At 36.3% G+C, this 12,263-nt stretch overlaps 1 protein-coding gene across 3 annotated transcripts in view; it reads right to left on the reverse strand.

Annotated features, from left to right (window-relative positions):
- Positions 1-12,263, reverse strand: part of LDB2 (LIM domain binding 2) — a 389,003-nt gene that overhangs the window by 74,579 nt on the left and 302,161 nt on the right. For all 3 annotated transcript variants that reach the window (XM_022566920.2, XM_089911700.1, XM_022566922.2), the window contains exon 3: positions 5,804-5,976. In XM_022566920.2, the coding sequence (XP_022422628.1) occupies positions 5,804-5,976 (173 nt within the window). The remainder of the gene's footprint in view (positions 1-5,803; positions 5,977-12,263) is intronic.

Here is a 12,263-nt window from a genome sequence, read left to right on the forward strand (position 1 = left end):
ACCTTAGAGAAGCAGTAGAAAATAATGGATGGAGGCTTTGGCATCAGAAAGTCCTAAATCCAAATCCTGACCCTATTTTTCACTTATTTTGCAACTTCGGGAAAAACAAATTCCTTAAGTTTCAGTTTCCTCATCTGTAAAATGAGGATAATAATATCCTTAGGTAGGACTGTTGGGAAAGTATATTAAATGAAATTGTGTATATAGATTGCCTAGTATTGTACCTGCCAGTAAGTGATAGTTTAAGGATGAAAGACATGTAACCAAAGAACACAGAACCCTAGACCACAGGTTGTTATAATGTCTTATCTGAGACCTGCGGGGGTGACGGGGGGTTTGAGCAGTGTCTCAGGGCCTTTGCTGGGAAAAACTTAGCCTCCATCTGGATGCTGAGATTCCCACTCACTTTCTAGACTCAACCAGAACAGCTTCAGTTTTATCTGTTTTAAATATTGGACTTCTGATCAAGCCTTTTCGAAGAAAGATTTCTTAGACTGAGAAAAGAACAAAATTTTGGAAATCACTGCACTACACATTAAAAAAAAAAAAAGCAATCAACTGAATAGGGAAAATGATCATTTCTAAAACTATAGTCCATGAAGATAATTAGCAATTTATATCAACCTTTTATGAAATATTAATAATCACTTCCTTCTTTGGGAATTTAATACAAAAAGCCACCATTTATTGAGTTGCAACTATGTCCTAGGCACTGGGTTAGGTGATTTCTATTCTCTCTAATTTAAGGTAATATTTTCTTTAAACAAGTGAAATACCAGTGCAGAAGAATTAGTAATGTGTTGATAGGGCACCACTTAAGAAAGATGCTAATAACGTCTGCCATCTTCATTTTATCAAAGGTCTCAGAAGCACTGTCAGATAATTATTGATAATCTGGGTGAAGACCTCTAACTCAGAGCCAATTAGCAGAATCTGTGGGTAATTTCAGGCATTGGGCTCTTTGCCCCAAAACTCCTTGGCTGAGCGGTCTTCAGAGCCTCATGTTTGGCAACTTTGCCATGAGAGTCAAGCACAGTGAAATTGGGGAAGACTTCAGCGTCCCCACCTCACTCCTCTAGAGCCTCATCAGCATCAGAATTAATTTAACAAGGTTTTCAAAAGAGTTGCATGGAGATTAAGACACGCAATTCCCCCTGGAGTGTTAACATGACAGAAGCCACCTGCAGTGGAGGCTTTCACAAAGGGGAGGTAACTGCGGCCAGACAGTGACAGAGAAATGTATTGACAATACAGGACAGGGAAGGGATATTTGGATGCTACAATCCTTTTCTTTTAAAGAGGGAGGATTATTGGCTGTTTAAACAAATATTAGCCCAGTTAAATGTCACCCTTTTTTACTATCTAATCTGTTTGTTTTGTGTTTATGAACCATAAACCCAAGGCAGTTTACTTCTACTGGAATAGAATTTCATAAAGGGAAGGCCTGGATGGAGTTCGTCTGATGAATTACTCAATTGGAGCAGCTCTAAGGTCAAGTTAAACTGTGTTTTTTGTTTACTGTGACATAGCAAACCAGCTGAGGACTCTTCATGCAGCCAAACTGCTATGGGCCTACAAAAGGGAACATCTCAACAGCCTTGGACTCCTCCTTTCTCAGCCAAAACCAAGGAATCACCTTTATCCAAGGCATAGGATGTGCAAAAGAGGAATCCTGAGACTTGAATCTAAGTTGATCGTGTTGGGTGTTTTCTTTAAGGGAAATTAAATGACTGACTTCCTTGAACGAAAAGATGGAAGAGAATTTGGTCACTGCTAATCTTCCCCAAGTAATTCTATCCACAGCCTCCACCCAAGCCCTATGCAGTCTCTCCAACCCCTGCTCCCACCATGGAGGTTAAAGGAAACTGAAGGCTTTGTGATTTATTTTATATGCAACAACCAGCAAATGGAATAGAGGCACTTAAGAAAAAAAAAAATGTATATATTCCTTGTTTGGAAATTGTAAAAAAAAAAAATGGGCATAACTTATGAAGGCGAATTAATGTTTTCTCTTTTCAGAAAAATTCTGTGCATTCCTTGTAATCAATACAATTAATGTAGATTTTATCTAAAGTTGGCCTTTTTTAAAAAAAGCTGCCTTTCACTTGGAATCCAAAATCAAAAGGGTCCCCAATTAAGAAAACATTTTCTGTTGTGCTGAATTCATGTTACCGTACTGTGAGCTCTGACATTTTGTTTCTGTGGTAACCAAAATCAGCTGATTAGTTGGCATGGCAACAGAAAAGATGTAATCCCAGCAGACACACTCTAATCAATGCCCCCAGCACAGATGGTCTCTGGAGGATCAACAAGAAAGAGGCTGGCAGGCGTTCAGCGGATCACGTGCTAGCTTGAGACTAGGCCAGGAACAAGAGAACTAAAAAAGAACATTTCTCAAACTAACCGGTAGCTTTTTAACCCTTTTCTTTCTTTGACTAATTGTAAAGCAATACTGACCATGTAGTTGTATAATAAAATGATTCTCATGTAGCTTTTATGAAATACAATGTACTTTTTAGGTGGGGGTGTTCATTTAATTTTCTTGGCCTTTATGCTTTGAACAGCATGCATGGACTAGTGCTTTTAGATTAACCGTTGCAAAAAGCTCATTGCGTTTTACTTCGAGATGCTGCATATGTAAATGCATATGTCAATAGATATATATATACATTTATTAGAGCAATACAATCATTGATATTATAGTAATTTGGTTAGAGTCAGGATAAGAGCGTAAATGTATAAATCCTGGAGTATAACGTGGTAACATGGTGTACAGGCTAAGGTAAGAATGATGAACTAACTGTCAAAGACATGGATGAGGATTCATATTGGAAAACTAGTTGGTATTTCCATGGTACTTTTCTGCAGTAGTAAATAATTTCATAATCAATAATTGAGATCAGAAAAAAACATAAACCTATGTTTACAGAAGTGATAAGGTGTCCAGTAAAGGCTATAATTATGGTTCCAGTTTGTGAGCCCCCAAAATAACCCAATATGTACCCCAGAGAGGAGTTCTTTCACTATCTGAATTCACACCCTCAAATACAATTCAAGGGGTCTTTGACTCTGAAAACCTTGGTGACTGCTCTTCTGATTATTAAGCCTTGTTTCCAGTTTGATTCGAAATTGAATACAGAAAAGAAAGGCTTCATAATGTGTGTTTAAAAACTCTAATTACATATTTATCCATAATCTATAATGTTCCTAGGATCAGGAAATTGCAAAACATGCACTATGGTCCTGAGGAATATTAAATATTACTGTTGATTAGGACTGCAGCTGAATTTTGATTCACCAAGTTGACCACATTTTCATAAAAGCAACTAAGAAATGCTGGGTCAAATGCTATTTGGAGAATTAGAGCTTATTGATATTCTAAATTAGAACAACGTGATAGTGCCTCACATAGTGTGCTAAGTGATGCCATGTACAAATAGCAGGCTCCCCTTTAAAAAATTCCAAACTATTTTGCTTTGTGATACTGAAATGTCATTAGCCCCCTGTTTTCTACTAAATAGCCATATTATTTTATTACATAAAGATGACTTATTTTTAATTAATATAAGAACAAAAGAAAAGTTGGAAAGATTCTTTGGGTAGTATAATAATCGCCAAGGAGCAAAAAAAAGAGGAAAAAAAAATGAATGCTTTGGAATTTTCTAAAAATAAATGTGCATAATTAGCATCTGGACGAAGTCCACACAGCTAAGCTACATTTCCCAGAAAGGGATATTTTTCACCACAGTATAGAAATATTCATTACAAGAGTTGGCAAATGTATTGCTGTGGAGTAGAGTCAGATGGGTGATCTAAATAATTAAAGCTTGAGACCAAGAGAGCTGAGTTCAGGAGATTGTCCCGTCTGGGAGGTGAGTACCATCTGAGAGGGGAGTGCTCCAGGATAGGGGAGAATGCAACAGAGGAAAGCCTTAGTTTCTTAATTTGAATGAAAAAAGCACTTTATCAAGTCATCGAAAGAACTGGATTCTTTTTGATTTAAAACCAGTCCAGAACGTACAGCACTATATCTTCGGAACAACTGACGGTGCTCATTTCTGCAAAAGTTTTGGTCTGAGAAAGAAAGAAATTGAGGAAATAGATGAAAGCGCTATTTCAACATGCATTTTTATTTTCAGCGGCTACAGGTTTCGGAAGTAGCTCCTTCATTATGGGAAAGTTTTATTTACATATCACGGATTTCTTTTTTCCCTGAAAGCATAAGGAATTGGTGTGTTTTTCTTGAATGACCTAAAAGTAACAGTAAGCCTACACAAACGATAATGAAGCAACAGGAAAAAGGCTTTCTCTGCAGTGCTCAGGCTTTGTAATGCTAGAAATGGCTCAGGTATCCACAAGGTGATGTAAATGTTTTGTATCTCCGAAAATAGGTGAGCCACAGACAGAGTAAACCATCATCTAGGTGATCATTCCTTTCCACACAGCAAAACGCTCTTTCCAGCATGGACTTTCACATGCAGTGGGAACTTTCCTCTCTGCTCAAATGTTAAAAAGGAAGAAAGGGAAAAACCCATCTCCTCTTCCACATTTAAAATGTCTATTGACAAAAATCAAGATACCATAAACTCAATGGCATTTAATGATTTGCTTTTGCATTTTATAAGCATTTCCTTTGCTTATAAGCATTTTATAAGCATTTCCTTTGGTTTTTTTACTCCCTCGTGGGCACCGGAAAGGTTAACTCGCACCAAAATCAAAGAATACTTTAAATAATAAACATTTTATAGCTACTCTTTCCGCAAAATGGTGCATAAGTAACAAACACATCTTCAGTTTTATAATTGGGCTTCTGCAATTAACCCTGATAATCCAACTTCTCTTAACTATAAAGAGAGGGTTGTCATTTGTGTTTCAACTAAAAGAGATAGCTGCTATCGTAGATATTACAAATTAGTTTCACATTGAATCTTAGTCAAAATGCAGTGAACTAGTGTTCATTAAAATAAACTTCCGTTCGCCAGATTCTTTGACTAAATATTTATTCTTACTAATTTTTCTCCTTGGGAGAAGATATAAGGGGATTGTCTATAGTGTTCCATTTACATTTTTATGTTTTTGTGTTCCTTAAAGATTATGGCTAGCTGAGCTGTGGTTTGTTGATTTTTTTCCCCTGCTTGTTAATATTTGAATTTAGCTTTAAAAATTGTTTAATTTTAGTAACAAAACACAAATACTGACCTCACAGTAATAGGAGAGTGTTCTTTTAGTTGTAGAAGACCCTTTGTATAAAAACCAAAATTCTATGTAATATACAACATCATGGACTATAGTGAACAATACCTAGTATCTTTCAAGTATTATATATTTGAAAGATACTAAGAGAGTGGATCTTAAAAGTCTTCATCACCAGATCTGTAACTATGTGTAGTGATGGATGTTAACTAAACGTACTGTAGTAATCAGCTCACAATATATACATACATCGAATCATTATTTCGTATACTTAAAACTAATACTGTTAAATGTCAATTATATCTCAATTTTTAAAAAACACCAAAATTCTAATTTAGCAGCCTAAGTTTGATAGGCAGCCAAAACTCTCTTCTCTTAGTCTTGAGGGTCTATCATGTTTGACTTGCCTGGGATCTGTATCACATGCACACACCTTAGAACAGGGTTCACCATAGGGTCTTGCCATGTTACAAACAAAAACGATGACCTCACGGTGCTGAAAGCGTCTGAGATGTGAGAAGTCAGGTTAAAGTTCCAGAAGACAACCATAATTACTATGCTTCAATGCACCCAAAGAAGAACAAGGCTCGTTGCCGAGCCCGCCCTGTACCTTGGTAAACATGGGCTTCCCGTGCTGGGTGACCATCGCACACTGGTCGCAGTCCACCGTGATGGATGAGTTGTGGTAGGATTCTTTCGAGTGTTTGAGAATGTAATACAGGTCAGTCACTCCTCCTTCAAACACAGTGCTAAAGTAACGGGGGATGAGGGTCCTGCCGATAGCTGGGAGAGAAACAACAGAGAAATAAACCATTAACAAGAATATCCAGATGGTCTCATATGCCCCACACCATTGCCAGACTTCCAACTGGATACAAATCATACCAGGAGGCAAATTTCTCTTTATTACCTACCATGTTCCTTCTGGGTTACAGTTAATAAAATAAAATCCCTAATATTCAGGAAAAATGTATACAGTCATCTTTCCAGATCCAGTGTCCATCAAAAGTCAGTAATGTAAGAGTTAATACTTTAAACATAAGGGGGGCAAATGTACTGACTACTTTGGACCTCGTGTGTATTCTCTAAGTTAAAATATTTTCAAAAAATAAAACATATCCAATTCACCTGGATTTTTCAATGGATTGTTTGCAGACCAGTTACCCAATCATGTTTTATTATTGGTAGTAGTAGTCATAATGATATAAATTTGGATAATGTAATGCTTTGCGGTATGTGGAGTATTTTGGCCTTCACTCACTGGATCTTTAGCACAACCCCAAGAGAATTGGGGACTGAGACCCAAAAAGGTTATTACAAAAGAAAAAGTTTTTAGGAATGTTTCAAAGTCACATGATTTATAAGTAGATAACTGGGGTCTCTAACTTCAAATCTGCAAACACTCAACCACTAAAACACTTTCCAACACTATGTCTCAAATTGCTTTAATGAAGGGAAATCTTTAAAAAGTGATCTGTATCTGTATGTACAAAGAGATCCATACCTATGTAAGTGTTGATTACTCTCTCCGCTTCTGGAGCTGAATAAAATATCTTTCCAGAATAAAAGGGCCATTTTCAGAGAACTTGATACCTTCCACTTGGTCTAAATTGGTCTCTTTCATTCCACGTGTCCTGTCCTGCCCCATTTTAGTTTGAGCGATTGGTAAGTAGCTGGGTCCCTCTGATATATGACGCTTAGAAACAGCTAACAAGCCCATGCTTTAGCAGAGATTTTAAATCCTCTTACACTGAAAATCCCAACTCATAATATCAGGAATTTTGCCTATGTGCAGATTTTGAGGCAAAGTACTAAAGCACTCTCAAGCGATTGAAGGTTTTTAATAAATCTCTTACGTTCACTATATCAGGCTTCCTGAAAGACAAAAATAATACTGAAGATAAATAAATTACGCAAGAGAGCTTTAGTAGGAAAAACCATGCAATTTTCACTTGAATGTTTAAAAATATTTAATTTCATTTTAAAAGCATCAGTATTTATCCATTGTATGGATCTATATCTCTTTTGTACATGGATTTTCAAAAAAAAAAAAAAACTATAAAAAGAATACCCTGCCAAACTGTTTTCTGAAGTGATCTCTAAAGAATCCCGATGTGGATGACTAATCTCTGAATAATTTATATAGTTGTTATTGCTTCATATTTACTGCAGTGAAATCAATCAACAAGTGTGTGCTAAATATTCCAGGATCTTTGGCAATTTCAGCCTAAATAATCCTTATACATACATTTTCTAAACACTGTCTAATCCCCAACAGTGCATGTTTATTTGTTAAATATAAAATTCAGATAAGAGTAATCTGAGTCCATCATATCCTTAAACATATGCATAGCTGATATATTATAAAGAAAACTTTGTTAATGCAAAAAACCTTATTGTACTTTGCTAAACAGCTAAAATTAATTAAATGCATTTCAAATATTCTAACTTAAAACTAATTACCATAAATCAGCTCTAGTAATTTGACATTTTGGGATCTATACTGTGGAAAATAAACACAAACCATAAAAATATACACATAGGGTGAAAATATTTTACTACAATATCCAAGGAATTGTCACATTAAAAAGGTTATTGCAAATAAACATCATTGGATTAGCCTACATTATAGTTTATTCATGAATCCTGCACAATTTAATTTCTTTTTAGTAGTGTTTGCTCTATGATATCATTATTTTCATTCATAGTTTAAGAAAAGTCAAATGGGAAAAAAGTTGGTTAATTCCTTAACTTTAAATTTTTAATCATGTCTCCAACTCCAGGAAATGTACAAGCTGTATAGTCAATAGACGTAGAGGGAAATTCAGCTTTGCTTCATGGAATACTTTCAAGCACTGAGGGAAATGATTGTTATGGATACCTGAGGTTTGTTTTCAGTCCTGTTTCCTTTGTGGGACTGCCTGTACCATTTTTTTGGAAACGGATGGTCTTACTTGGACCATCACTCACAAAGCTCTGTTATCCAATGTGGTAGACTGCTACTCTGATGGCCCCAACCAGCCACAACAATGGAATTCATGATCTGTGTATGTAGTCTCCTCTTTTCAAATCTGGACTGAGCCCTGTGATCTGCTTTAATTAACAGAATGTAGTGCAAGTGACCTTGTGTCTATTGGGGCCAAAACTTAAGAAGGCCTAGAAGCTTCCACTTTGTGCTTGGGGGAAAACCCCGCTGCTATGTACAAAGTACAACTATTCTAAAACTGCCATCCTGTGAGACGCCCAACCTAGCCATGTGGAGCAGCCACATGAAGGGGAACTGTGTTTTGCAGACAATAACCCCAGCTGAGCATCCAGCCAACAGCCAGCACCAGCTTGCATGAGTGAAGCCATTTTGGAAGTGGATCCTTGAGCCCCAAATGAGCTGCCTCAAGCTGGTTTCACACAGATCAGAAATGAGCTGCCTTCCACAGACTTTGCCCAAATTGCAGAATCATGAGTAAATAAAAGAAATGTTTGTATTTTAAGCCAATAAGTCTTGGGGCATTTTTAAGTGTAGCGATGGATAACCATAGCACACTTTCAACCTCCTACGCTACAGAGATGGGCAAATTAGAATCCTTTCCTGAAAGAAAGAGGACAGTTTTGCCACTAAAAGCATGTGAATTGTAGAAATGCTGAAGCTTGCATATAGAGGGAAGCTGATCAGAGAGACCAAGAGTCTTTGTAGACTGATTTGGGCCTTGTCTTAGCTGGGAGTGAAGCCAACTCAATCCCTTGGAGGTCCCACTTATGAGAGATATACCATCCCCCTCCATTTTTTGCTTGAGTGTCTGTTAGCTTTCTGTGATTTGCAAACAGAAGAATCCTGATTAATGTTGTCCTGTTCCAGCATGGAATGGAGGCGTGAACACACATAAAATAAGGAGGAAGTGATGAGAGAAAGGTGTTGTCAGAGACTATTAGTTTTTTATTGTTGCTGTAACAAATTACTACAAACTTAGTGGCTTAAAATCTACCTATCATCTATCTATCTATCTATCTATCTATCATCTATCATCTATCATCTATCATTTATTTGCCTTATAGTTTGACAATCTGACATGGGTCTTGCTGGGCCAAAATCAAGGTGTCAGCAGGGTTGCATTTCTCTGTACAGGCTCAATTTCCTTGCTTTTCTAGCACCTACAGGCTCTCTCTACTCCTTTGCTGTGACCCCGTCCTCCATCTTCAAAGTCAGCAATGGTGGATGGAATCCTCATGGCCTCACTTTCACTTCCTCTTCTGCCTCCCTTTTCAGCTTTTAAGGACCCTTGTGATTGTACCGGGCCCACCCAAATAATCCAAGATAATCTCCCAACTCAAGGTCTTTCATTTAATTGGATCTGCAAAGTTCCTTTTGCCATGTAAGGTAACATATTCATAGGTACCAGGGATTCAGGCTGGACATCTCTGGGAGGCTATTATTCTGTCTACCATAAAGATTATCTCTAAAGAGCTTCTGTTCTGCAAGGGAGTATAGTCAAAAATACAACACACATACACACACACACACACACACACACACACACACGGTGCAACATATAGATAATGCACAGTGAATGGGACAACCAACCAAAAAAAAAAAAAATTTCATGTGCTTGAGGAAATCCCTCTAGCTCATTCACTGATCTCTTCTATAAACATTCACTGAACCCAGAGTAGGTGTAAAGCTCTTTGGCAAGTGCTGGAAACACAAAGATAGATTTTTGTCCTTGTCTTTATACCTCATTTCTAATAACAAAATATCTAAGTATTTATAATGCAATGTGAAAATAGTTAAAGTTAAAAATAGGTTTATGATTTTGAACTCTTTGCCATTTTCTTCTGAATCCTGAATTCGATATACAATTTTATTATTTTTGAAGCACCAAGAAGATTAAAATGTCCTTTTAATAAATTGTGCAACCACACTGCACAGCCTAATTTAAATGACTTTAAATCTGTGAACATTTCAGATTTAGACCCCATGGTCTCCTAACTCATCAGCCACACCAATTCTAGATCTATTTAAGTTTTATACTGTCACACTCATAAACTGCACCTAAGCTTTACATTTATACTTTAGTCCCTGGAACTAAAAATAATTTAAATATTGATATGTATAAATCTACACTGTGCCTCCACGAAAGGGATTGTATCTTTCAAATATACTTGAAAAGAGATTAAGATTCTAATAGATTATTAAATTGATTCTATTTTTCTAACACATTTAGGTCAGTGCTCCAAAAATTGGAAAGGGAAAGCATGGCGAGTAAGAGAGCATGGGAAGATTTTCTGTGATATTAGGTGAGTGGAATACGGTAATGTTATTTATCCATGTGCTTATGAAACAGAAAAGAAAATCACAGATTAAATTATTCAGGAGCCTGAAATGTGTATAAAGAATGTTTAAATAATGCTCTACTGTGTAGGTAAACATTATTAGTCCTGAATAGCTAACACTTTATCCTTAGCTAATTTGGGTTTTGAGCTCTGAATTCCAGTTCCTTGGGAAGTCTTTCTTTGTTGTTCTGTCTTGTCCCCAAGCACCGGCACCGCTCCCCAGAAGTTCTTGCATAGGGCTGATGGCGCTATGGAGGCAGGATCTAGCTTCTATCTTTTCTTGTAGGTGTTACTTGTAGACATTAAGGTATCTACAGGATACTTGTAGATATTAGCTGATTTCTTCCCCCATTTAGAAACCAAATGGATTCATTGGGAACTCTTAATCACTGAGACGATATAAACTACTGTGCATCTGCCTTTTGGAGCATTTTGTCTCTATCAATAATTATGAAACTTTTTCTTAAACTCTTAAGGGTGTTTATAAGGAATTCACATGAAAGAAATTGCAAGAAGAAAATGATCATATGGGAAAATGTTCAAACTAGTAATCAAAGTACGATACATATTAAAATAATAATAAAAAGACTAAAACATAAACCTGATGAGGTTGTGGTAAAACAAGCATACTCACATACTTCTAGGGAAATCAATGTAACAATTGCTCCTTGTCTGGAGAATCTCTGGCTCTTTGGTAGTTTATTAGGTGTGACTCTAAGATCTTGGTAAATACTCTTGCCAAACTGCAGTTCTGATGTTTAGATCTTAAGCGCTCTGAAGTTCTCCAAGACCTTTGAGAAACCACTGTCCAACGTTAAGACCTTTGATTTGGGGCCATCACTTATATTCTAAATGCCTGTAATTTCATCTTTCAAAGAAAATTCACTTCAAAAAAAATGTAAGAGGTTGAGGACCCCAATTAAAATGGGGAATAAGAAGAATGCTTATAACTAACAATATATTAGTACCACTTAACTCTTGACAATTATTTAACTAAAGATTTTCTACCTCATTGGAAAGAGAAAACCATATAACCACACAACGCATTTGTGCTTTTAATTAGGCAAAGTCAATTATAATAAAACAAGTGGTAACTCTGATTTTTAAACGATTTTTCATAAACAAGATACTGGATAAACTGGCTTAGTTTTATACAGTTGTTCTAAAGCTGCAGTACCTCAGAAATCCAAAAGGAAATTCTACCACTGAAATACCACTGCATAATGAATTAAAAATTCTACTACATAATAAACACGAAGATTCATTCAACTTTAGACTTACCTGTATTCAGAAATTAGTAAACGCATTATGCTAGCATGTAAATGGAAATGCGCCTAGTAGTGAAATAAACAATATTGATGTTTTTCATTTATTATAAATAACCATTATAAATAGTCAAAACAATGGAAATAAGACGTGCTTGAACTTTGTTAGGGGTGATACAGGTTCAAGGCAGGTTCCTTTTGTCTCAATGAAGGGAAAACAAGCCAAATTCATTTTACTTCCATAAATTAACATTATTTCATTCTAACATACCTTTTTACTTCTTTTCTCAAGCAAAGCATCTGATTTAAGTATCTTCTTTCTTGCTATTTCAAAGATTCTTTCATTCAGTATATGTTTATTAAGTACCTGCTACGGGGCCTGGCTTTGTTTTAGGTGATGGAGATAAATAGCAGACAAGTGGGAAGACAGAGAATAAAGCTGGTAGTGAAGGAAGGTAGTCTAGTTTAGACTGGCTGGTC

Source organism: Delphinapterus leucas, chromosome 5 (assembly GCF_059928025.1).
Source record: "Delphinapterus leucas isolate spDelLeu-1000000601 "Yukka" chromosome 5, BTC_Dleu_Yukka2, whole genome shotgun sequence".
Classification (NCBI taxonomy): Eukaryota; Metazoa; Chordata; class Mammalia; order Artiodactyla; family Monodontidae; genus Delphinapterus; species Delphinapterus leucas.